Here is a 27,883-nt window from a genome sequence, read left to right as displayed (position 1 = left end):
CCAGGCTTTCTGAACTGTATTCTTTTAAAATGTACTACTTTTTAAAAAATCTGGTTTCTTTGTCTTATTCTGTTCTCTCTGGTTTATTTGATTAGCAGACTGGGGCTAGTGATCGAAAACAAACGTGCTTGTTTCTTTTTCTGGATTTAAAAAGCTCAGAATAGAATTCTAGTAATTGAGCAGTATTTCTGTTAACTGACAGTGGGCCAAAGTGCTTGGTAGAGTAGGACTGAAAAATCACCGGATTAATACCAGACTTTAATCTTATTTAGTTATCTTTTAAAGAACCTTACTTTCAGATTTTGCAATTGTTCTAGTGTTTTAAATAGCTCCTTTCTCCACCAGCTAGTTTACTTGGAAATAAAATTGAGATTGTTCTAACTGCAAGGGTAAATTAATCAATTTAGAGCAAGGGTTTGTGTGCTAAAACGTGACTTAATCCCTTAGGCATTTGAAATCACAAAGCCTGCATCTACTACCATTCCCCAAATTAGAGCCAGCACACTGATTGTTTTGTTTTAAAGCTAAAGAAAGGGGAAGCTGAAAATGTTGTTTAGACTGAAGCAGTAAGTAGAGCTCATAGGACTCATAGCATAGTTGATAATTTGAACTTTTCAAGTTAGAAGGAAGTAGTTCATCTCCAAATTTGACTGTATACAGCAATTCTGAAGTCTGTGTAGATACTTGAACCAGATTCCATTGAAATGTTACATTTCATTGGTGGGTCAAAATTTTAATTTATCTTTTTTTCATATTCAGTTTTTATATTTGTCACTTCAAGTATTTAATGAATACATTATTTATTTAGCTAGAAAATTGGTTACTTTTTTTGTTTTGTTTTGGAGAAGAGTAGATATAAAATAATCCTATTGCTCAAATGTTTAGAGGATATGCTTTATATAAAGTGATTCATTTTTTCCTCCAGAGATTTGTTATTGTATTTGTGGACATAAGAATTGCTTTGTAAGATAAGTGAAAGATATGTACTTTATTTTTTGTTCTAAAAATGATATTGGACTTAGCAAAGAAGAATTTAGCAATAAGTTTACTGTACAGAATTTTAAAAGGCTAAAACCTTACTTGTTTAATGTATATTTTAGTTCTGAGTTCTATATTTCTACTTACTAAGAAAAAGTTAAAGTTATTGGCTTCAGAATATCTAATGTCTTGAATGTATTTTCTCCAATTAAAACTTGATAATCTTAATATAATTAAAATTATATCATTTGATATGTTTTTCTATTTTTAAAAAAATTGCCTTTAATGTTCCTTTGAAATACATATGCACTGTTTTTGTTGAAATCAAACATCTTTTTTTTAATAAAAAGCAGTATATGTTGAAGGTAAAGAAGCAAGAAAATGAAAGTCATCTCTGATCCTATAATTTTAGGATTTTTAAGTTAATATTTTTAGTTTTAAAAAAATTTTTTCTATGTAGATGTTTCTTTTTATCCTAATATATAAGCATAATGGATTGTTTTTTTAATTGCATGTATGTGTATACAATTTGCTTCTATAATTATATTTCCAATAGTACCTTTTAAGCAAGAGATGCTGTGGGGAGAGGGGTGGGTGTTCTTAAATGTGTACAGAATTTCACTTCCTCTAAAGGTCTTGGGTGATAGGTAACCAGAGCCAATTTCAAAAGCTTGAATTACAGAACAGGAAAACAAGCACACTGATTTGGGAAGTCATGAGAAGTCATAATTGGGCTTGGCCTGTTAAGTCATTTAATATCCCTGGAGCCTTGATTTTTCTCATCTGTTACATGGAGATGATAAATCTAGTTTATTAGGGTTGTTCCAGTAATTTATACCTGGCACATGGTAGGTATTCAACAGTTAATTCCTTTCCTTTCTTTGCTCTGAAGGCAAAGAAAACAGGGCAGAAAACATGAGAAATTCCCTTTTTCTCAAATATATAATATTATAAATTATTTCTTGTATGTTGTGTGTTTTGGAAAGGCTCTTTTCATCAAGTTAGAATAGTGAGGAGAAAGGAATTTGAGATACATTTGGCAACCCAGTGATGTATTATACAGCACTGTTTTCCCTTCTCTTGTTTCCCCTCCTTTGGAGAGCCATACTAATATAGTATATAGTATGCTATGTTTACTTTCTTTTTTCTTTATTGTAGCAAGCAGCAGATTGGAACAAATATGATGACCGATTGATGAAAGCAGCAGAAAGGGGAGATGTAGAAAAAGTGTCCTCAATCCTTGCTAAAAAGGGAGTCAGTCCAGGCAAGCTAGATGTGGAAGGCAGATCTGCGTGAGTATTACTTGTGGTAATTCTCTCAAGGGTACACCCGTGGCATACAAATGAAATTTGTGAATTATGGTTATCAACATGTAATTTAAAAAATCTTTACCAAAACCCACACTCTAAAATCTTTCAGACATCACTTTCATCAATTTGGACTAATAATTGTCCTCAATATGAAAGATTTTCAAAGTGAGAGAGAGAATACTAGAATACCACCCAGTGGTCTAGTTGTTTGGGCCCTATGGCAAATCACAGCCTGGGTTATTTGGTGCAATTTTGTTTTATAAGCTTTTTTTTTTAATACTCCTTATCATCTTTGATCCTCACAGTGGCCCTCTGAAAGAAGTAGGAAGAAGTTTACAGAGGCTAAATAACTTGGTGTCTAGTCTCATTAAAAGTCACAGTCTGGGATATAAACCCAAGTTTGCTGTTTTGGAAGAGTTCTATAAATTACACTGCCTTTTCCCCTTAACCCCAATCCATTTTTTGTATTGGCGTAATTAATTTAAATGAAGCTGTCTAGGACAACAGAGAGGCAGAATAACTAGTGTGACTTAGGGAGATATAGGCAGTGATCCTGCCCTTTTGTTTTGTGTTACTGAAGGCTGCTGGCTTGTCTATATGCTTATAAACTAGGTATCTTTTCTTCTACCTCTTCCTAGTCTTCATCATTTCCCTTCATGTTGAGGATAGGGAGCTGTTGGGTTAAAGGGTAGATCCAGATTCTGTTACTATCCTCTATAAATACAGCAGTTCAAACCTTATCTGGGAAACCTTCCAAAGTTAGAGGTGAAAAGTCTCATTTCCTTAAATTCCTCTCTGCCTTATACTTGGATGAGTTTTTTTTTTTTTTTAGAATACTGGAAACTAGATACTAAATATAGAAATGAATATTAGGAAGTAAATAGTTAATGTTTGATGTAGGTTACTATCTTAGAATGCTTAGATACATAAATATAGTAAAAATAGCAGAGCATGACTTTAAGTTGTTTATAAGAGCATTGAAGTTTGAGGAGTCCCAATTTTTTGTACTGTTTCAGTTTTGTAAAGTAGGCAATTTGATAGCTACAGAAACTGGTTATTTTGAGTCCTGCTTCTATTTTTGCTAAATTTTAAGCCATTTATAGGACTCGCAGTATAAATAGTAAAAATTTAATATCAAAATTGTTTTTCATATTTTTCCCTGAGTGCCATGATTTTAAAAGTTCAATGAAAATCTTCAGTGAAACCTTATTTCTTCAGTTTTGTCTGCCCATTCTTTGAATGTTTTGAATGAATGGTTACTTGAAATTTTGTTCAGACTTTTTTGATCTAAGATTCAATTTTGAGGGAAATTACTTATATTAATAGAGTTATGCAAATCTGGTATAATATGATGAACTGTGGACTTTAGTTTATGATGAACTGTGAGCTCTAGTTTATGACATATTTGAGTAGTGTAAGTTTTTGAGGTATTCCCTATAGAAGTAGAATTCTTTCTAGGATTCGTAGGATAAAATATTTTCCTTTTGTTATTCACACACAAAGTGTTTCTTAATTAAAGCATTTTATATTTAGTCAAGTACAGGACATACTACAAGTATATATTTTCTATAGTTATACAAATAGTTTAATTTTGAATTTTTTTTTTTTTTTTTGGTTCTTAAATTTTGAAATTTAAGGCAAAATTGACATGTCCTTCTTGGTCTCTGTAGTGAAAGTATAAGTCACTCCATCATGTCTGACTCTTTGCAACACCATGGACTGCAGCCCTCAAGGCTCCTCTGTCCGTGGGATTCTCCAGGCAAGAACATGGGAGTGAGTAGCCAATCTCTTCTCTAGGGAATCTTTCCGACCCAGGGATAAGACCCAGTCTCCTGCATTGCAGACAGATTCTTTACCATCTGAGCTATCAGCAAAGCCCCTCTTGATCTCTATACAGTTTCAAAAATGAAATATTTGAGGCCTTGTGATAGTCATTACAAGAATCTATTTTATTCCTTGTCACCTCTTTCCCAGGGATGTAGCCCTTTGCCAATACAAAACGGGGCAGGTTCACCTAGAATCCCTATTGCCTCCTGGAGAGCTGTGGGTTCCAGTTCCTGACTCGCCTTCCCCTCAGGCTGTCAAAAGTACTGTTCAACCTCTCAGTTCTTTTCTCTCTAACCAGCAAATGCTCCTAGAGAAAAAGTAGCCCCATATTCCAAGTTCACCTCTCTGGGCCTCTGTGCTTCCCTGCGTACTGTCTTAGTAATTTTTCACTGTCATGTTAGCTCACTGATACCTTCAGGCAGATTTCTTATTTTGTATCCTTTTCTGGTTGTCTTTAAAGGTGGGGACTGTCCAAATTACCTGGATCTCCTATTATAGTAGTAATACTTGTCTTGTTTTTAAAAAGAAAAAGTTGATTTTTTAATTGAAAAAGCATATTTCTATAAAGCAGTTTTCCAGATTTCCCTTGCAACTCTGCATACAGTGTAATGATTGATATATCTTCTTTCTGAAGCACATATACTATTTATAGCACACCCATATTAATAATGCATTGTAGATTTGCTCTGATTCTGCCCTCTTAGTGCATCATCAGTATAATGTTAAGTTATTTTGGAGAAAGAAGTCTTTCAAATTCTGTGAGCCTAAGAAGTGAAAACAGGTAGACAAAGAATGAGATCTCCAAAGTTGTTTGAAGATGAAAAACCTTTGCTTGAAGGAAATTACCATTCCTCAAAAAGTTCTCAGTGCATTGCATAATATAATTCCCCACTTCAGTGTTGCAGATAGAATTGAGACCCTCAGCCTTATAGCAGTTTAATTCTACTATAAGGAGAACTTACCTGACTTTTAAGAACAGTATATTCTTTATATCAGAAGTATCTCTCTCTCTCTCATTTAAACTGTACACAAACCTGATTTACTTAGTAGTGCTCAGTCTCTAGTTTGCATTTATATTCATCATAATGCTAATGGAGGCATAATTTAATATCTGAAAATGAATTTGCAAGGTATCTCTATATTTTGTTCCTAAGCATTCAGTTATTCAAATATTGAGGGTTCATCATCTGTCTGGTGAGCTTCCCAAGTGGCTCAGTGGTAAAGAACCCACCTGCCAATGCAGAAGACACGGGTTTGATCCCTTGGTCAGAAAGATCCTCTAGAGGAGAAAATGGCAACCCACTCCAGTATTCTTGCCTGGTAAATCCCAGGGACAGCCTGGTGGGCTACGGTCCATGGGGTAGCAAAAGAGTCTGACACAACTTAGTGACTAGAAAACAACACATCTGTCTGGTACTTTAATTGGTCCTGGGAATATAATAGGAAGCACAACAGCCGAGAATCCCTGATTTCTTAGAGGAGATTAATAGACCATAAAGAAAATAAAATTTGAATTTATATATATTAGAAAATGCATAGTTATATTTAAAATAATGAAGGCAGGGATGGGGGAGCTAGGAGTACTAAGGTTTCAGGGAGTGGGAAAATGTAAAATTTTTAAGTGGTATGGTGAGGGAAGACCCCTACTGCGGGGTATGCGGTGTGTCTGTATCCAGGTACCTTGCTGAGCCTTTATCTCCTGGCATTTTCACAGTGGTTACTGTACTTGTTGATGGCCTGAGTTCAATGTCCTTTGCCAACAAGTCCTACTGTATTTACGTACAGTATCAGTTCTTAATGCACACAAATTATTTGTGTTTGTTCATTAAGAAAAAGTACTAGATGATCAAAGAAACAATGGGATATTTTATCCTGTTTCTTGAATATTTGATGACTTAAAGTTATGTTTTCAGTAGGCTTTACTTACCTTATTGGAAAACATGTTCAATTCTGCCTGTTTGTGTGAAATTTCAACCAGTCACACAGATCTCTTGAGTGAAAGGAGGAATTATGTGGTAGTACTTTGGGGGAAGAAGATGATGCCAGATCTTTTGTGGCTTTCAAGTATAGCTTAGCTTGTTTTGAAAACTTTTCTATGCCAGCTTTAATATGATAATTCTAAAGAGCTGGATAAGTGTTTTGATTTCTCTTTAGCCTTAGCATTCTGTGGTATCTTCATTTGTTTTGGCAGTTTCCGTATATTTGAAATTAAGTAAAATAATCTGATAGAAATTTTTCAGTGCATTTAAGGTCTAAATCCCAGTGCCTCTGTTATTGAAATGATAAACTATAGGAGTAGTGATATAAATTTGGATTAAAATTAGTTTTTCAGTAATGTGAAATAAGTTTCTTTTTTTCTTGTATTAAATATGTAGTGTTTAGTGTAGCCTTTAAAATGCATGTGTGTACGTGTGTGTATGTAGGAGTATTGAATATAAGATGACATGAATGTAACGTTAAAGTTGACCTTGGGTAGTTTCCATGGCATAACAAAATTTTCTTTTTGTTTAGCTTTCATGTTGTAGCCTCAAAGGGAAATCTTGAGTGTTTGAATGCCATCCTCATACATGGAGTTGATATTACAACCAGTGACACAGCAGGTATGTTTGCCTCCATAGTTAGTGCAGAGAAGACAAGCATTGTCCACTGATAATGCTCTCAGTTCAGTTCAGTTCAGTCGCTCAGTCGTGTCCAACTTTCTGCGACCCCATGAATCGCAGCACGCCAGGCCTCCCTGTCCATCACCAACTCCCGGAGTTTCTCAAACTCATGCCCATCGAGTCGGTGATGCCATCCAGCCATCTCATCCTCTGTCGTCCCCTTCTCCTCCTGCCCCCAATGCTCTCAGTCAGACTTAAATGTGATTTTCAGAGAGAAGGCCTTAACTTGGTTTCTAATTAGTTGAGGTATTGTGGGGGAGAAAGCAATATAGCGGAAAGCATGAGTGAACAGATTAGCAGCTGGAGACCTGAAGTCTAGGGCTTGTCTTGGTAGTGTTATAGGATTCTAAAATCTCAGGCTTCAGAGAATCTATAGGGGCCATTTAATTTATACTTATATGCTATTCATGGCTCAGCGGTAAAGAATCTGCCTGCAATGCCGGGAGCCGTAGGAGATGTGGGTTTGATCCCTGGGTTGGGAAGATCACCTGGAGGAGGGCATGGCAGCTCACTCCAGTATTTTTGCCTGGAGAATTATTCTACGGCCAGAGGAGCTTGGTGGGCTACAGTCCATAGGGTCACAAAGAGTCATGCATGACTGAAGCAACTTAGCACAGATGCATGTACTACTCAGTATGTAAATTCTTGCTGTCCTGAGGTCATTTGGCCTTTGGTTAGACTTGTTGGGGAACTAATTACCTCATAACAGCATCACCAGTCGTGATCATAACAGGAATAGATGATGCTTTTTTTTTAAACATGATAATAGATGACGCTATTCTGCTAAGCACTTTACATGTATTAACTCATTTTATCCTCACATCAAGCCAGTGAGTCTGCAAGGCACTGAGTTGTTAAGTGATGTGCCAGAGTCCTTCAGTGTATGAGTCACAGTCAGAGTCTGTGTTCTTAACCGTTATGCCTCATGAGGAGACCTGGTCTGTTTGGCTAGCTATATTTATAAACAAGTGTTTCTTCTAGACAGGCCTCCTGCTTAAACTTAGTCATACCTATGTCTGTCTTTTAAAATACTATAGCATATGTTTGTTTGCATATCACAGGATAGATTTTAAGCGTTTGAATATAGCTATCACTTTTCTTTAGTGAATGTTTTAGTTTTCCATTCATCTAGACAATCATTCTTATTTCTCTGAGATCCTTTGCAACTTGTATCTCTGAGCTTATACTTTGTTACTCCATGAAATATGGGAGTTGACCTAGAGCAGAGAGTTTCCTTAACAACTTTAATGTTTTATCCTGTGACTTCATGTGTGGACAAATAAATGCATTGCTGTTAACAGCATTCTGTTTGGAAATGGAAGGCAAGGAGGGAGAGAAAGGGCGACATCACAGATGAGTTAGTGAGGTAAATCTTCACCTAAAGGTACATCAAATTCTTAATTTATTTTTATTTTTATTTTTTATTTCAGTATTATAATCAACAGGCAGACTTTGCTATACATGCTAGTTTCCCACAGGAAAGGCAAAAGTTATTAACTGTGTGATGATAGGAGTAGGGCTACAGGACCCTCTAAAGAGAGCTGGACCAGTGTTCGCCAAGAAAAAAAATAATAAGCTGTCCTTTTTTTTCTTTTCTGTTCTTGGGAACAAGAAGGACAAACTTTTTTTTTTCTCTCAAATAAAGAATGGCAACTTTTTCACTATTGAAACAAATACAAATGGCCCATCTCCATTTGTTTATTTGTTTTGAGAGAATTTAATGATAACAAAAGACCACAAAATACATCACTGACTCTGTCATTGATCCTCTAGCTATTTAGACAAAATACTCCCCTTCTCTGTGCATTAGTTTGTTCATCTAGAAAACAGATATGGAATGAGAGTGGCCTTAAAGGACTATTGCAAGCTTTCACCTTCCTACACAGGATGGACTGAAGTCTGAAACAGAGCAGCAGCGCATGATACAGATAAATGGCATCTATTCTTCTACATTTCTTACCTCCATCAAATTACAACTGAAAAACTATTCAAAGTCATGGTTTGTGACTTTTAGAAGTCTGTGTTCCACGGTGTGGCCACTGCCAAAATTTAACACTAGGTTTGAAGGAAGCAACAGCTATAGTCTCACGTAGCCTATGGAGATAAGCATTCCACCTTAAGAAGTCAAGATAGTGTTCAGGGATTTTCCTCCACCAAGATTTTGGATCCAATGAAAATGTATCGGAGGACTGTCAGGATGACAGAAGTGAAGAATCCACAGTGGACGTTGTTCTGAGTACTCTGATGAGTTTAATTGCACTGATGCCTTCAGCAGGATCGCGAAGTGATGGATGTGGTTCGATCACTCCGTGGCGGGCCGGCTCACTTGGAGCTGGTGTACTTGGTGACGGCCTTGGTGCCCTCGGACACCGCGTGTTTGGCCAGCTCCCCGGGCAGCAGCAGGCGCACGGCCTTCTGGATCTCCTTGGATGTGATGGTCGGAGTGCTTGTTGTAATGCGCCAGGCGTGATGCCTCGCCCCCGATGCACTCGAAGATGTCGTTCACGAATGAATTCATGATGCCCATGGCCTTGGACGAGATGCCGGTGTCTGGGTGGACCTGCTTCAGCACCTTGTACACGTACACGGAGTAGCTCTCCTTGCGGCTGCGCTTGCGCTTCTTGCCGTCCTTCTTCTACGCCTTGGTCACCGCCTTCTTGGAGCCCTTCTTCGGGGCCGGAGCGGACTTAGAGGGTTCAGGCATGGCCGGGGGTTTACTGCCAAACAGCCCAAAAACCACAGGAAGAAAGAAGCCCAAATTCCTAATTGAAGACCAAACTTTATTTACTTGCCACCTTTGAATGAACACAAAACTGTTTATTACACACACACACATGTACACACACGTGTGTGTATGTTTTCCATTGAAGCAGAATATTTATTTTTAGAAATTTTGTACTAGCCATACCTTTTCAGAACTCAGAAAACTTTGTATGTGTATTGTGCTGATTCCAACTCCAACATATGTCTTTTTTGTTTTTGTCTGTGTTCTTTCCGCTCTGGATGATTTGCCTAGTGACCAATCTGAGTGATTTTTGCCCTCTCTCCTTCAGTGCAAATAAAGCTTACACTTAAAGCATGCCTATAAATAAAGTAGTCTGTCAACTGATTTTGGGAAAAATTACATTTTTAAGGGGGATTCACATGTGAAGAAAATAACCCTTATCATATATTTAAAACTATCCCTTTTCTAGGAAGGAATGCTCTGCACTTGGCTGCAAAGTATGGGCATGCACTGTGTCTGCAGAAACTTCTACAGGTAGTAAAAGTGGTTAATACTTTGACTTTATTACTTTGACTGCAAATAGTAGATGTGTTTTCAATGCATTTTTGGAACTTGAGATCAAAGAAAATAGTAGGCTAGCTTTGACTGTTAGCTTACGTAATATTTTTTCCATCATTTGTGAAAGAATGTGAACAATAAAGAGCAAAAACTCTGAGGGAAGTGAATTGCATAACTCAGTGTATTAAAAATAAACAACAAAGACTTGACCTTCCTGTTGACATTAGCTAGAGATTGGAATTTTCTGTGGTCTGGTATATGACTTGAGATGAAGTGGCACAGCATAGGGTCTGTATGTTTCTATATAAACACCAATAAGTCAGACTGTATAATAGCATCATTAGTTAAGCTTGTAATCAGGCAGCCACAGAGTTCTATGAACTAGTGGGCTAGATTAAGTTTTTAGTTGAAAAGTTTAGTCACATGTTTCCTTGAACATGTTTGCTGCTGAGTTTCACAGCAGAGGTCATTTGTTTTTTTCTGATTCAATTGTTCAAGTTTTAACTGCTACAGAAAAAAAAGCAAAAACTCAAACAATAGCCATTTCTATATTCCATGCTATTGTAATATACCATATGTTTTCCTGTTTGCTGGAATACTGTTAAATTTATAGTACAATGTTATTATATTTGTCACATGTCAAAATATTTAGGACTTGTCTAGTACTCTTTAGAGTTTTTGATAAATGCAGTATTTTTAAGATGAAGTAACAGCTGTTCATTTGAATCATGATACTTAATTTGAAAGTAAAACTTCCTTACATGACTAAATTTCTATGTTTTAACAGTACAATTGTCCCACTGAACATGTAGACCTGCAGGGAAGAACTGCACTTCATGATGCAGGTAAGCAAAGGTTTCAGTTGGACATAAATCTTTGTTAAAATGGCTGGGCATTTAAATTAATTTCAGAGTTTAACATGCATATGTTTATGTAATCCATGGAGAAACAGAATGTTATGAATTTTTTATTTACTCAAGTTTGAAATTGGGTAGATTGTACAGCTTAAAAAGATTCATTCAGCCAGTATTTCCGGGCCAAGATGCGAGATATTGAGAGTCCAAAGATGAATAAACCATAACCTTGTTCTCAAGGAGCTGTAAATACCATGTGTATGCTTGGGGACTGGTAGGAGAAATGGAAGAAGGAAGACTTGTCTCTTTCTTAAAAACTGTATTTACCTCATTGACATGTCTGTACCTCATTTTCCTCATCTGCTGAATGAAGTTAAGAATACTACTGCCTTGTGTGTTTAGTCTCTCAGTCGTGTCTGACTCTTTGCGAGTCCATGGGCTGTAGCTCAGCAGGCTCCTCAGTCTATCGGGATTCTCCAGGCAAGAATACTAGAGTGGGTTGCCAAGCCCTCCTCCAGGGGATCTTTCCAACTCAGGGATGGAACCCAGGTCTCCCACATTGCAGGCAGGAGTCTTTACCATCTGAGCCACCAAGGAAACCCAGTAATGGTTATAACTATTCATGATTAGTGAATGGTGCCTGGCATGTAGTAACTTCTCAATTAATGGTGGTGGTGCTTGTTTTGGTTTAGAGGTATCAGTGCTGAATTTGATATCATTGTAATGTGCTCTGTTTTAAAAGAGTTTTATATTAGTAATTTCAGGAATTTTATTAATATCAAAGTTTATCTGCTTTATTCTTTAGGTGTCTTAAAAAAAATGATTAGAAAAAGTTAAATATTTAAGGATTTTTGAAATGTAAGATATTCTGACCCCTGGCTGGACTCTTCTAAGACTGAAATTCATAGTTAACTAGAAGTTCAAAAAAAAGGAAAAAAAAACAACACACTGTTCCCATTCATGTATATGGAGTAACTGTGGTAGTTAGAGTGGTGCCTTGAAAAATGTGTTATACTTCAGATTTCCTTCAAACTTTCGTAACTTGATTTTCTTCCTTTGAAAAAATATGTACTTCTATGATAGTTTAATCTCTTACACAGTGCATTTTTAAAATTTTTGGAACAGAGTACTATTATTTGCAAAGCATTTTTACATACATTATCATTTGAGCCTCACAATGACCCCTCCCTGTGAGTTTCTGTAGTTTTTTATTTTTATGATAATTTTGTATTGCTACTGGTATAAAAATAAGTAATTAAAAAAACATAAACCTAGATTCATATGTAATATGCTTATCAAGCTTGTGTAGTTACAGAATCACCAGATTTATTTAACTTTAACACCACAAAAAAAATACAGTTCATTTCTGTAGCACTAATTTATTGTGCTTGATAGAAATTTTAAAATGATTTTGCTGCTTAATGAAGTATGAATTTCTGTCATGTGATATTTCTGTTCTACCACCTTTTCATAGTTATTTTTTAATCAATCCAACCTTATTAATCATTTTAAAAATTATTTTAAAATTTTTATTATGGAAAATTTCAAGCATAATGTTAAACTATCGTATTAAAATACCTTATACTGTTCATCCAATTTAGACAGTTGTGATCATGTGGCCAACCTTGTGATTCATTTATACCACCACCCATTATTCTACTCTCCTGACATATTTTAAATCAAATCCAAACGTCATATAATTCTATCCATAAACAATTCAGTTTTTATCTCTGAAAGATAATGATTCTATTTGGTAACCTAAATGTAACATCATTATCACACTTAGTGTGTTTGAAAATAGTTTCAATATCATCTGTTCAATGTTCAGCTTTCCCCAGTTATTTTTACTTTTTTAAATACCTGAGGTATAATTATTATACAAAAATTTAGATAATTATAAAATATAATAATGTATTGCATATTATTAACAATATGATATTGTATAATTTAAAATATATTAAGAGGGCAGAATATTTTGATAAGTATTCTCACCAAAAAAAACAAACCTCAAACCTCAAAAACACATACACACAAAACGACACAAGGAAATTTGTGGAAGTGATCCATATGTTTAGTATCTTGATTGTGGTGATGGTATTACAATGTATTCTTTAGTCCAAACTCAGCAAAATGTATACATTGTGTATAATTTTTTCTATATTATAGATTTTATTATCCTTGTTTTTAAAACTGGTACAACTTAACCAATTGAAATCTAAATATTTGTCCATTAGGTATATTGATGAAGTTAGGATGAAGACTGAGTTGATATAATAAAAGAACTTTAGTACCAGTTGCTTATTACAAAAATGTTGAGTGGTATATAGGTTAGCACTGTGGCTTGAGGTCTTTGATGCACTGAATTCTTTCCATCTTGTTGCTCCACTTTACTGTGGTGTCTTTCTCAGCTACATCATTGCAGCTGGGTTGTAGTCATATCCATGTTCCAGCCAGCAGCAAAGGGAAGGAGAACTGGGGGAGCAAATGCCCGCGATCTAAGGCCCAGATTTGAAAGTGGTAAATAGCCCTTTATTCCTAATCCATCAACAAGAGAAAAGTCAGTTGGTGGCCTGCAAAGGAGGCCCAGAAATGTAATCTCCAGATAAGTAGTCACGGCCCAGCTGCTCCACTGTAGAAGAAGGGGAGAACAGGTTGGTAACAGTCACCACAGTCCAGCCCTCTGGCCTTCTGAATATTCCTGCAGCCGCTACTTCCCACACACAGAACCTTTGCCCCCCGCCTCGCCAAGGAGAGGACACATAACCAGTTCAGTTACTGAGGCCACCTCAAAGTCGGGCTTCTGGGCGCTGTGCTCTTGTTGGCTCTGAAATGGCTCTTCATGGTCCAACAATTTGTAAACGCAAAGAAAAGAAATGTACTCTTCATAATATATAGTGATGAAATAAGAACAGGATAAATAAAGTCTCTGTTCCAGAAAAGGGAGAACTGGGAAATACACAGCAATCACTAATCAATAGCGGGTACCAAATGCTGCTGAGCAAAATTTGCAAAGGCTTTCAGCTGAAGTCTGGGAGTAAATTTCTTGGTTAACTGCTCCTTGTGCCCCCCTGGTTCTGTTTCCCATGAAAAATCCCTTGTCATTGTCATCTGTGGGCCCTAGCGCTGCCATCTCGGAGGTGCTTACTGATCTGTTATCCTCTAAGACACAGATAAATTGGATGCTGGAAGGTATGCCTTCTATATAGGCAGCTTAAGTGCAGGAAGAGTTATTGGTTTAGCTGCCTGGGCTTTCGGATTTGGGATAGTACATTCATTCCCTCAGAACCTTGGAAGGTTTCTCGCCTGTTTGTTGCCAGCCACTTTCATATTTATTTCACCATTTATTTTCTGGACATAAAAATTTTAACCCTTCTTTATTTCTTGTCTTTATTTCTAGAGTCATGATTCTCTACCTCATTTTATTTTTTTGGCCAAATTTAGAAAATTTATTTATTTATAAAATGTTCCATACAGTATAGAACATTAGGTTAATTTACAAGGTTTTAAAAAATTGTTATTGGAGTATAGTTAATTTACAGTGTACAAGTAAGTGTATAGCAAAGTGAATCAGTTATGCATATTGCCACTCTTTTTTTTAGATTTTTTTCCCATATAATCCACTACGGAGTATTAAGTAGAGTTCCCTGTGTTGTAGAGTAGCTCCTTATTAGTTATGTATTTTATATAGAGTGGTGTGTATATGTTAATTCCAATCTCAATTTATCCCTCCCCTCCACCCCCTGGTAACCGTAAGTTTGTCCTCTATGTCTGTGACTCTACTTCTGTTTTGAAAATAAGCTCACTGGTTCTCTACTTCATTTTAATACTGCTATCTCAAAGTCATCTGAAATAATACGTCTTGTATAGGAATATAGTATCCTCAATTCGATCTTTATTCCAGGACTGTATCTTTTTTTTCCCCTTTCTTTATTTTCCTTATTGCACAGTCTTTGAGAAAAGTCGTGACCAGCAATAATTTTAGATCTTGCTGTTTGGTAAAGAGAAATAATTAGCTTCCCTATACCTGTGAGGTCCCAAATGTCTAGGCACTCTGTTTGCTTCCAACAGTGTGCATAACTAATTTTTGCTTAACCTCATCATTTTCTTAAAATACCTTACTAAAAGCAGTAAGCAGCTGTCAATATGTACTAAAATTTTGGCTCTTTTCTGTTGCTTTACCTAGAAAGGTTCCATAGTCACATGGTGTACCTTTTAAATTAGAACACATGATAAATCTAGCAAATGTTTTGCTACAGCATGAGAAAAATCACAAGGTTCCTAGCCTGAAATACATTTTACTGACCACCTAGTATCCATCCAGTAAACCGGTGCCATGTAATTTAGTTATTTGTTTAGTTATTAGCAGCGCCTGACTTCCAGTAGCAATTTTTGTCTTGATTAGGGATAAGATTCTACCGCTGTGACAAAATAACATTGGCTTTTAAAAAACACAGTTTCTTTCATGTCACAGCCCTGATGATTAGATTGGCTTGTTCCTCTGTTCCATATGGTCCTGCAGGGACCCAGATTACTTCCATTTTGCAGTTCTGCCATTGCCTAGGGTGTTGTTCTCTTCTTTAAGGCTAAAGCTGACAACAGGTATCTGTTTTCCTGCTAACAGGAAAGAGAAAGATTATGGAGGAATGTGTAACCACATTTTGCAGCCCTAGCCTTAGAAGGTAGCACATATCCCTCCGGTCAGACTCAACTGGCATGATCTAACTCATGTACTCTTGCCTGCATGCAAAGGAGACTGCGACCTATGGTCTAGGTGAACCACCCTGTGACTGGCACAGTTTTATCACCATGGAAGGATGGTGAACAGCTAACATTCTCCATCATAGCACCTTTAATACTGACTTTACTTATGCAATATGGTGTAACTCTCAAGTTTTTTATCCATTACATTTGTTCATTATTATTTGGACCTGAATGGTTGTTCATTTCATAATTCTGAAATTAATGTATTTGATTTCAGTTTTATCTTTTTTAAAAGGTTGATGGTATATTTTATATAAAAGATTGCTGGATTAAAGACATCAGAAATGAAAAATTTACTTGATTTTTTAAAATGTATGTTTGGTTTTACTTTATTGAATTTTACAAAAAAAAAGAACATTGACTTAGTTCTTTTTGTGCAGATAATCTAATATCAACTCATAAAATTTTATAAAAACTCATGGGAAGTATAAACACATTTTATGAATTTGACCATTTTTTCCTGATATAAATATGAACTCTAGTGTCAATCAGAGAAGAAGCATGATGTGACTTTGTAATATAATTTTTAGCAAAATGACCCTGCTTTTTGCATAATTAAGGTCAGACATTGCAGTTTCTGCTTTGAAAGGGCATGTGAACTATATGAGTCATACTTTATTAACTGTAGCTCTTCTATTTAAAAAAAAAAAAGAAAGGATATGATTCTTTAAAGAAAATCTCAGCTAATACTTCAAGGGTCCAGTCAGTTATAGCCATATTTTAAAATATACTCTAATAGAAAATTTAAGTTTGATTTTCATTGTCAGTGTTTACCCTTAGAACAGCAGTATATTCTTATCTTCTATAAGAATGACAGTATTCCTTGGTTCTGATAAATTATATAAAACTTACAAAATGATCTTGTCTAATCCATTTTCAGATAGAAAAATCAATGCTTATAATGCCAAACTGAGAGTGAAGGATGTAAAGCTTGGTATTTTAGGGATTGACGAATTTAGGCCTTATTTGGGTCTTGCAAAACACCACGTGTTACCAGCAGATGTTCCCCATTTATCATTTTCCTTTGTTCCTCAAAGCTATGGCAGACTGTCCTTCTAGCATACAGCTGCTCTGCGACCACGGGGCCTCGGTGAATGCCAAAGACGTAGTAAGTCAGTTTATGTTTATTGTCATTTCAACTCATGGATTCTAACTTTCACATTTTGGGAGGTTTGTTGTCTTAATGCTGTCTTATTTTTTTGTTGCTTAGGATGGGCGGACACCGCTTGTTCTGGCTACTCAGATGTGTAGGCCAACAATATGTCAACTGCTGATAGATAGAGGAGCGGATATTAATTCCAGAGACAAACAAAACAGGTAATTCTTTTATCAAGGTTCCTTAGACACGAGCTGGATGCCCAGTGATCCTGAAGCTCTGCTGTTGTGACCTGGCCTTTCCACCCCCTGTGGTTCTCCCTTCCTTGGAATTAGCATTCACTACTTATTTTTCTTCAGAATTGTCTGAAGAAGAGGGGAGAGGGAAATACTTGAAATATATGCAGTGGCTATGGCCTGTGTTTGAGTCAAAGAACTGAAGAAAGAGGAATTATATCCTAGTTATTTTTAACGTTTAAAATAACCTTTAGTGAAATGGGCTCAAATAAGGAAGAAGAATAAAAAGCTACATCTACAGTCTACTTCTTCATTAGTGGATCTTTTGAGAGTAAAGGAGTTCTTGGCTGTCCTGGAGATGGACATGTTTCAGTATAGATTTGCTCAAGGTATTTTCTCTCCTTTCTACCTGGGCACAGTGCCACCTCCTTCTCTGAAACTGAGTTCATTTCTGTACCTCAATACAGACTCCATTTACTTCTGCATCTGTGTTTGATGTTGTTTTAATTGATGTGCACTAACAATTTCTGTCTGTGTTTCTCCCTGTCTTCTTTTCTGGGCTTAGTGTATCATGCTACATGTTATATTGTAATTCTGATGTTTATAGTCACAGAGGTTCTGACAACAAAGTATCCAAAACATGCCCATTTCACCAGGTGAAGCATTATAATAATTTATGACGAGTTTCTGAGATTTTTATAGATGAATACTCGTAAAATTGTTGGTTTCTTTTCAGTTTATTTTATTCTTTTAAACATGTATTCTATTGTTTGTAGTTCACTGGAAGTAGATAAGTGTAATAGTCTTTGGATGTCAGGTTTTATAGCTCTGATCATTTTTACTGTTCAGGCATCCCAAAGGAGGAAATTCTTAAGCAATTTAATCATTAGTGTGATTTTTAAGAAAGTGACTTTTTGATATTACTTTGTTTTTGTGTTACTATAATCTGGATCCAAGCATGATTAATAAAATTTGATATAAAAATAAATTTTAGATCAGAGAGGCGTGATCTGGCTGATCCATGTATATGATGTCTTATTTAATAGATCTTATGTTTTTCCAAGTATGTTTGTCTCTTTTTCATTGCTGTGTTGTGCTTAGTCTTGTCTGGTTCTGTGTGATCCGATGGACTGCAGCCCGCCAGGCTCCTCTGTCTGTGGAATTCTCCAGGCAAGAACACTGGAGTGGGTAGCCATTCCCTTCTCCAGGGGATCTTCCTGACCCAGGGATTGAACCCGGGTCTCCTGCGTTGCAGGAAGTTTCTTTACCATCTGCACCACTGTAAACTAAGGGAAGCCCTGCAAACTAAGACACAAGCACATGTTTTTATAAATGCAATGGAGTTAAAATATAAAACAAAAATATGAAGTCAAATTTGTGTGTGTAACAATATAGCTTTTATTTTATTTTTTTAACAATATAGCTTTTAAAAGTCATATCTGTCCTTTAAGAATGGGGCCTCTGAAAGAGATTTCTTTTTTTTTTTTTTTCCCTTCTTCTTATGGTCTTTTATTCTTCTGTCTTCCCTTGTAGGACTGCTCTCATGCTCGGATGCGAGTATGGTTGCAAAGATGCAGTAGAAGTCTTAATCAAAAATGGCGCTGATGTAACCTTGCTGGATGCCCTTGGCCATGATAGTTCTTACTATGCAAGAATTGGTGACAATCTGGACATTCTAACCTTACTGAAGACTGCATCAGAAAATTCCAACAAAGGTACCAGCAGTTTTTTGTCACTAGAAAGTGCTAGTTAATAAAGCGTGCTAATAAAGGACAGCTTTTTAAGATTTATGTGGTAGAGCTACAGTATTTGTAAGGGGCAAAACACTCCTTACTTGAAGCAGAACTGGTTCATCTCCCTCTCTGCCCCAGCTGTGCAAGTTTACATTACAGTCACTCATTTGGAGGCAGTGTGTGTCCCATTTACTGTCTAGCTTATCCAGTCCCCCCTCCTCTACTGTGGAGTAATTTAAGAACTGAAAAGAAAGGCCCAAATAAAGGGCTTTACTAATACATATTTTTTTATGAGGGGTGAGGGATTTAAGGTCTTATACTTAAAAAGTTTTAAAGAATCATTGTTTAAACGTGTATATAAAATATTCAACCAAGATTTATTGAATACTTGTATCAAGTACGTTTCTATGCTTATTAAAGAGAAATTGGAAAGTACAGAAAAGCACAACAAGTAAAATTAGCCACTCACTCTGACACTTCCCTGGTGGCTCAGATGGTAAAGCATCTGCCTACAATACGGGAGACCCAGGTTCAATTCCTGGGTTAGGAAGATCTGGAGAAGGAAATGGTACCCCACTCCAGTATTCTTGCCTGGAAAATCCCATGGATGGAGGAGCCTGGTAGACTACAGTCCATGGGGTCGCAAAGAGTTGGACCCGACTGAGTGACTTCACTTTCTGCCACTGAGGAACCTCTACTAACATTTTGAGGAATATTCTTCCCCAGTCTATTCACTATGCATAAAATTGAAGTCACCTGTGGTAAGCTATAGATTACTTTTTGTGTAATACAGTTTGACGACTTTTCCCTCATAAGTATTTTTTCTACAGTATGATTTTTATTGATGCATAAAATTCAATCTGTTTACATTTAATTTGGTTAAGTGATTTTTTTATAGGTGTTATTTAAGTTGCTTACAGTTTTTACTAATGTAAATAACCATTTAGTGACTGTCCTTAAGTGTAAATGTTTTAGCATGTTTTTATTATACCCTTAGAATCACTTCCTAGAAATTGAGTCAGGAGGTTTCAGGTTATGCACATTTCTTTAAGCTTTTGATATATATCAACAAGTTGCTTTCTCATTTAGGAGTGTTTTCAATTTTGCATTTTTCACCTCCCTCCCCTCCCTAGCATTGAATATTATCTACATAGATGTTATCCTAGGAAAAAAATACTTTACCAATTAGATAGGCAAAAGTGATGTTTCACTATTGTTTTAACTGTAAGGTAGTAAGCTATAAAGAAAGAAATTTATTTCTTTAATATTGACTTAATTATATAATTAGGGAATGGAAGTCTACCTGAATTAACCTTCTGTCTCACTGTTCCTCTTTCTCCTCTCTTTCCCTCTCTTTAAATCTTCAGGGAGAGAACTTTGGAAGAAAGGACCATCTTTACAACAGGTTAAAAATTATGTATATTGTACAATTTAAGTAAAGTGCTTAGCATACCTGGTTAATGGTTATGTTTAACTGTTTTGAGTTTAAATTCATGTTCTCTCTTCTCAGTTAATCATGCCCATGTAGAACCTAGGTCATGAGATCCTGAGACTTTATACAGATACTGTCACTCAGCTTGAGACAGTGGGTCTTAATTACAGTGAATGTATCCAGTGGGCAATAAGCAACCTCCTGATCGCTGGTCTTGAGCATACAGCCCTTTCAAGTGTGAAATATTGCACCTTGTTGAGATTCTTTGATGATGAATATTAGTCTGGCAGACCATAGACAGTTTTCTGTTTTTACTTAGTAACAGAACCAAATATATCCTGAGGTGGGAAAATTCTTTCAGTGCAATAAGAAGTGAAGAAAACAGTTCAAGGAAGATTATATTTGTGACTTCAATGCCACCTTAACATTTTGATTTTCTTTTTTCTTTTTTGCTGTGTGTATTTAATTTAATGAGGACTTGACTTTAAAAGGGGCTTTCCTTGTGACTCAGCTGGTAAAGAATCCACCAGCAATGTGGGAGACCTGGGTTTGATCCCTGGGATGGGAAGATCTCCTGGAGAAGGGAAGGCTACCCACTCCAGTATTCTGGCCTGGAGAATTCCATGGACTGTATAATCCATGGCGTCGCAAAGAGTTGGACACAACTGAGTGACTTTCACACTGACTTTTAAAAAAAAACACAGTACATGAAGTAATTCATCCCTTATACCAACTTTATTATCAAATCACTACTTAACCCTGGTTTTGTGTCTCAGCAGATGTCTGATTATTTCCCCTATTCTCTTTGAGTTAAAATGAGTGGGGTTGCTTTACGCACTCTAACCATCTTGCCCAAAGCTAGTGTAGGCAACTCTCCTCTTCTGCTGGCTGTTCCCTTCCAGGCTTTCAGCTTTTCTCTAGTGAGAAGGACCTGAACATTTCCAAACCCTGAAGAGAAAGTAATCAGGTACCTTCTCAACCATCCTGTCATCATTCTGCATCATTTCTCTAGCCCGCACCTGAATCTGAAAGCTATATGAAAGCATGCTGCCTTTTCAGTCCATCAGAATTAAGTAATATGTCCATGCATGGGTCATGTCTACTTGTCAATTTTTTTCCATCTGGAGCAGCTGTCTCCTTAGGTAACCTAAGTTGGGGTAGAGGAAAATAAAATGTACACTCTTATAACTGTACCAGTCATCTCACCCAGCTTCAGAGAAAAATGATTCTGAAATATACAGGTATTTAAAAGAGAATTATTGAATATTAATATGGGAATGGTATCTTAATGAATAAGTTATCTAAATGAATTCATGAAATTAATATTCTACTAAGAACAATGAAACTTATTTCAGTTATTTATTAAATACATTTTATAATAGCTGTTATAAATAGGATTTATTTCCTTACTAAAGGACATGTAATCCTTGTTGTCAAGACGCCTATAGTTTAAAAATAAGATGTATTCAGTTACTTACTTATTACTGTTCTAAGTGCTGGGGATATCAGTGTTCCAAGTCCCTGCTCTCATGGAGCTCCCAGCCTAGTGAGAGAGATGATAATAAACAAGTAGGTATTTAGTATCCTAGGAGATGCTTTGAAGACCAGCAGAACAGGATGAGGGGAGGCAGAGACAGAGGGCAGGAAGCTATTTTAGATGGTGTGGTCAGGAAGTGACATTCCAGCGGAGGTCTGAAGGAAGTGAAGAGGGAGCCAGGGGCTCTGTGGGTGAAACCTCAAGGGCAGAGGGAGTGGCAAGTACCAAGCCTCTGATGAGGGAGCGTGTCTAACAGTTCCAAGGGGGCAGTAGAAGGCCAGAGGAACAGGGACCAGAAGGGAAGGCGAGGGCAGGACATGGGATGATGAGACTGGTCAGATTCCACATGAGAATGGACCTTTGCTAGAAGCAATGAAGCTGGAAATGTAGTTTGGGCCAAATTGTGGATACGAAGTGTCATCTTAATGGGAACTTTTTTTCCCTCCAATTCCAAATCCAAGCTCATTAGAATGATAGTTTAAACACTTGATTAAACAAAACTCAACAAATAATGCAAAATGTAATTACCTTAGAGAATTAACGCATTTACTTTTTTATTTGGTTTTTTAGCTGTCAAATTATTGTGTAGATTTACAGATCAATTTGGGCAAAAAAAGATGATTTTCTCTCTTGTTTAATGATTGTGTTGTATTTTTATTAAAGCAAATCTCTAAGCTGGAGTAAAGTTTCAAAGCAGTAAGTGTACAGAAACAGATCATGTACCAGCCAAGTCATGTAGCTTTCGTCAGTGCATTGTCTGTCTCTTTCTTATCACACCCTTTGATATTTTATTTCATCAGTACTCAAATAATTTCCATATTTTCTTTCAATATTAATATAACTCTCCCTTCTCTTTTTAAACACCAATTCCCTTGTTTTGGGAATAGTAACTGATGCTTTTTAGTATAATTTTGAGTTTTCCTTCTAGTATAAATTCTTCTTTTTAAAATTTTGTGACTTTGGTGAAAATAAATAGTTAATAATAGAGATTTAAATTCTGTTATTTTTTAGTATTAAAAAATAGACTATATTTGTTTCATTTAAAACCTATATTGTTAAATATTTTTTCCATTTGGAGTTTTAAGTGGAAACACTGCCACCTTGTGTTTTGTACAGGAAAATTAAAACTTGGTTAAGCTGAAAATCACTAATTGGGTATATTTCCTATTGAGGAAAATGTACTTTTCTTTATTCTCACACTTGCTAACCTGTGTTTTCATATGTTTTACCAAAGCGAAATTTGTCTCAGATGCTGGATGAAGTAAATATGAAGTCAAATCAGAGGGAGCATCAAAACGTTCAGGTAAAAAGAAAAACATTGGTATCTTCCTTTGCAGAGAATTCCAGTGTTGTTTGTAGTGAGGTTTGGGACAAGAAAGGAAGCAAAAATGGGAAGTGCTGTGGATAAGTAAGGGCAGGAAGAGAAGCTTGTTATATTTTGTGATTCTATTTCTTGCATAATTCCTTCTAAAAGAATTGACTTTTGATATGAATGTTTGTGTCAGTATTATCTTACAGAAAATATTGTTTTAATATGCTTAAAAAGTAAATAACTTTATATAACTTTTTGTTGATTTAAATATATCTGTTTTAGGACATAAATCATACATTTGTATTTATTTCAGAAAATTAATTATAATGACAAAATGATTATCACTGTGAATAAAACAAAATCTGAACATTTTCTTAAATTTTAAAATTTTGACTAAAAAATACTTTTGTTATCCACACAGTAGTTTTACCTTTTATGTTCATTAAAGTGTTCAAATAATAATTATTTGTGTTGCATTGGAAGATGAGCCATAATTAAATGGTTTGCTTTGTGACAAATGCTATTAAAATATAAGTTGAATAACCTTTTCTGTACAGTGAAGCAAAAGCATTTTGGGGGGATTTCATAGTTTACTATGTAGTGTTAAGAAAGTGCCTTAAATGTTTTATCAGAGCACTGAAGTGATGATGATTAGGTTAACAAAGTGTAAGAATATTCTTCACTTTTTTTTTTTTTGTTTGTTTGTTTTTCATTTATTTTTATTAGTTGGAGGCTAATTACTTTACATCATTACAGTAGTTTTTGTCATACATTGAAATGAATTAGCCATGGATTTACATGTATTCCCCATCCCAGTCCCCCCTCCCACCTCCCTCTCCACCCAATCCCTCTGGGTCTTCCCAGTCCACCAGGCCCGAGCACTTGTCTCATGCACCCAACCTGGGCTGGTGATCTGTTTCACCCTAGATAATATACATGTTTCAATGCTGTTCTCTTGAAACATCCCACCCTCGCCTTCTCCCAGAGTTCACAAGTCTGTTCTATACATTTGAGTCTCTTTTTCTGTTTTGCATATAGGGTTATCGTTCCCATCTTTCTAAAGTCCATATATATGTGTTAGTATACTGTAATGGTCTTTATCTTTCTGGCTTACTTCGCTCTGTATAATGGGCTCCAGTTTCATCCATCTCGTTAGAACTGATTCAAATGAATTCTTTTTAATGGCTGAGTAATATTCCATGGTGTATATGTACCACAGCTTCCTCATCCATTCGTCTGCTGATGGGTATCTGGGTTGCTTCCATGTCCTGGCTATTATAAACAGTGCTGCGATGAACATTGGGGTGCACGTGTCTCTTTCAGATCTGGTTTCCTTGGTGTGTATGCCCAGAAGTGGGATTGCTGGGTCATATGGCAGTTCTATCTCCAGCTTTTTAAGAAATCTCCACACTGTTTTCCATAGTGGCTGTACTAATTTGCATTCCCACCAACAGTGTAAGAGGGTTCCCTTTTCTCCACACCCTCTCCAGCATTTATTGCTTGTAGACTTTTGGATAGCAGCCATCCTGACTGGCGTGTAATGGTACCTCATTGTGGTTTTGATTTGCATTTCTCTGATAATGAGTGATGTTGAGCATCTTTTCATGTGTTTGTTAGCCATCTGTATGTCTTCCTTGGAGAAATGTCTGTTGAGTTCTTTGGCCCATTTTTTGATTGGGTCATTTATTTTTCTGGAGTTGAGCTGGAGGAGTTGCTTGTATATTTTTGAGATTAATCCTTTGTCTGTTGCTTCGTTTGCTATTATTTTCTCCCAATCTGAGGGCTGTCTTTTCACCTTGCTTATAGTTCCCTTTGTTGTGCAAAAGCTTTTAAGTTTCATTAGGTCCCATTTGTTTATTTTTGCTTTTATTTCTAAAATTCTGGGATGTGGGTCATAGGGGATCCTGCTGTGATTTATGCCAGAGAGTGTTTTGCCTATGTTCTCCTCTAGGAGTTTTATAGTTTCTGGTCTTACATTGAGATCTTTAATCCATTTTGAGTTTATTTTTGTGTATGGTGTTAGAAAGTGTTCTAGTTTCATTCTTTTACAGGTGGTTGACCAGTTTTCCCAGCACCACTTGTTAAAGAGGTTATCTTTTTTCCATTGTATATCCTTGCCTCCTTTGTCGAAGATAAGGTGACCATAGGTTCGTGGATTTATCTCTGGGCTTTCTATTCTGTTCCATTGATCTATATTTCTGTCTTTGTGCCAGTACCATACTGTCTTGATGACTGTGGCTTTGTAGTAGAGTCTGAAGTCAGGCAGATTGATTCCTCCAGTTCCATTCTTCTTTCTCAGGATTACTTTGGCTATTCGAGGTTTTTTGTATTTCCATACAAATTGTGAAATTATTTGTTCTAGTTCTGTGAAAAATACCGTTGGTAGTTTGATAGGGATTGCATTGAATCTATAGATTGCTTTGGGTAGTATAGCCATTTTGACAATATTGATTCTTCCAATCCATGAACACGGTATATTTCTCCATCTGTTTGTGTCCTCTTTGATTTCTTTCATCAGTGTTTTATAGTTTTCTATGTATAGGTCTTTTGTTTCTTTAGGTAGATATTATTCTTCACTTTTTTAAACTCATTAATTTGAGAGGTGTTTGGCAAAAGTTAAAATGACATATTCTTCTGCTATTTTCTATTTCTAGATGATGCTTTTATTTCTTATTTATTAGAATCATGATTTGCTGTCTTATATATAGCTATGTTTATTAGTTATAGAACTGTAATTTTCTACATTATTTCTCATGTGTAGATTTAGTGATTTAAATGTCATTGAAATTATTGTATCTTTATACTTAAAGCTGTTTGTATATGTATATATTTATGATAGTGAGCTGCTTTCAGAAATTTCTTCCATAAGAGTTGCTCTTTTAAAGTTGGCCTAGCACCTGTTTTCTTTACTGTTAAAGGATCTGGAGATTGAAAATGAAGATCTGAAAGAGAGGTTGAGAAAAATTCAGCAAGAACAGAGAATATTATTGGATAAAGTCAATGGTTTACAGCTACAGCTAAATGAGGTAAATAATCTGCATGATACCAAAAACATCCAGAACTATTTTACTGTAAGTCATCATCATTGTCAATAACAAATTGTTAATGATCAAACCCTCCCAGCAAGTCATGGTGTCAGATGCTAAAGGAGGTAAAATCAGATCATTGCCCTTGAGGAAAGTTAGATCTTATTAAGACCTTTACATGAAGGTGAAGGTGAAGTCGCTCAGTCGTGTCCGACTCTTTGCGACCCCATGGACTGTAGTCTACCAGGCTCCTCCATCCACGGGATTTTCCAGGCAAGAATACTGGAGTGGGTTGTCATTTCCTTCTCCAGGAGATCTTCCTGACCCAGGGACTGAACCCGGGTCTCCTGCATTGTAGGCAGACGCTTTATCGGCTAAGCCACCAGGGAAGTTTCATTATATGAAACTTAATGTCAAATCTGTTGCTCTATGGTGATAACACTGGAGTTGTGGGATTGGAGAGGAAGGAATGGACAGAAGTGAGGAGGAAGAGCAAGTAAGAGTTGTAAGGAATTGACAGGCTGTCAGGAGTCTGAAGTGCTTGTGAGCAAGGTTAGTGAGATGAACGAATGACAGTGGGAGCCACAGGGGTGGGGGCACAGGCATCTCCTTACATCCTTGACCCCAGGCTCAGTGACATGCACGTCTGTTTAAAAGGTGTTTGCCAAGCTCATGCTTCTTAAAATAAACTTTCAAGAGTGAAAATATATTTCTTCTTCTTTTTAAATTTAGGAAGTAATGGTGGCTGATGATCTGGAAAGTGAGGTAGGATGATTAAGTTTTACTTTAAAGCTGTAACAATATTATGTAAATGAAGAGAATATTGCAGTAGAAGTTTTAAGTCCTAAATTGAGATGGAGACAGAATTGCTTTTTTGGTTAATTGTTCAAAGGGAAAAACAAAACCTATGTGCGACTGTAAAATTATGTTTTGAGAATAGTGGCATGGGTTATTGTAGGCATTTTGTTGTTACTCCTCTGAATGTCTCATTTTCCATGAGACTTGTCATGAAAAGATATAAAATTCTAAGCATTATAAAGAAAATGTCTGAAAATAATATGACAAAACAAACCACAGAAATTTGAATTTTTCATAATGTTGTTTGTATATTTTGTGTATTATTGGTATATTGGTATGAAGTTTGACTAATAGTTAAAAAAATCTACCAGCTTAGAGAATTCATTAACGATAGTCCTCAAAGTAATTCTAATGCACATTTTCTGTAGTACATTTCATGCACATGTATTTCAAGCACAGTATGATTTTGTGCTGTATTTATTCCTTTTCATTTCAGAAAGAAAAGCTGAAGTCCCTTTTGGCAGCCAAAGAAAAGCAACATGAAGAAAGCCTAAGAACTATTGAAGCTCTGAAAAGTAGATTTAAGTATTTTGAGGTACAGAAAGCTTAAATAAAGTGTTTTGTGTAACTTGCAATGGAAGTGGTAAATGGCTTGAAGTCAGACTTGAATTTGAATTATCACTCTCTCTTTTATAGTGTGACCTCAGGTGATTCATTTGAAGTCTCTGAGCTTTTTGCTGCTTTGGCAAAATTGGGGTGATTGTCCCTTTTCCCACAGAGTTGTCATAAAGGTTAAATGAAATAACTGAAATTGACTAAACCAACGTTTAGTTCAGTTCCAGTTTCTCTTCCCCAACCTTCCTCTTTGTCCTTTTTTACCATTTCAAGATGTCATAGTTTTTACCTGTAAAATTACAGTGATTCTGATAATGTTAATAAAAGTCATCATTTAAATGAATAGTGGTAATTCCAGGATTATCTCAGAAAGAGCCTGGTACATGTACAAACTTGTTTGGTGAGGGTAGTGTGTTAATAAGGCT

General features: G+C 36.1%; 1 protein-coding gene and 1 pseudogene across 2 annotated transcripts in view; one reads left to right on the top strand and one right to left on the bottom strand.

Moving 5' to 3' along the window:
- The window catches only part of UACA (uveal autoantigen with coiled-coil domains and ankyrin repeats), an 87,539-nt gene that overhangs the window by 43,199 nt on the left and 16,457 nt on the right, over window positions 1–27,883 (top strand). For both annotated transcript variants that reach the window (XM_070468734.1, XM_020876823.2), the window contains exons 2-13: window positions 2,137–2,270; window positions 6,627–6,715; window positions 9,970–10,034; window positions 10,846–10,903; window positions 16,711–16,781; window positions 16,884–16,990; window positions 18,539–18,720; window positions 20,106–20,143; window positions 22,942–23,010; window positions 25,938–26,045; window positions 26,778–26,810; window positions 27,340–27,438. In XM_070468734.1, the coding sequence (XP_070324835.1) occupies window positions 2,137–2,270; window positions 6,627–6,715; window positions 9,970–10,034; window positions 10,846–10,903; window positions 16,711–16,781; window positions 16,884–16,990; window positions 18,539–18,720; window positions 20,106–20,143; window positions 22,942–23,010; window positions 25,938–26,045; window positions 26,778–26,810; window positions 27,340–27,438 (1,053 nt within the window). The remainder of the gene's footprint in view (window positions 1–2,136; window positions 2,271–6,626; window positions 6,716–9,969; window positions 10,035–10,845; window positions 10,904–16,710; window positions 16,782–16,883; window positions 16,991–18,538; window positions 18,721–20,105; window positions 20,144–22,941; window positions 23,011–25,937; window positions 26,046–26,777; window positions 26,811–27,339; window positions 27,439–27,883) is intronic.
- LOC110126902 (histone H2B type 1-N-like) lies at window positions 8,536–9,511 on the bottom strand (annotated as a pseudogene).

Source organism: Odocoileus virginianus, chromosome 6 (assembly GCF_023699985.2).
Source record: "Odocoileus virginianus isolate 20LAN1187 ecotype Illinois chromosome 6, Ovbor_1.2, whole genome shotgun sequence".
Classification (NCBI taxonomy): domain Eukaryota; kingdom Metazoa; phylum Chordata; class Mammalia; order Artiodactyla; family Cervidae; genus Odocoileus; species Odocoileus virginianus.
This window is presented reverse-complemented; position numbering and strand designations above follow the sequence as displayed.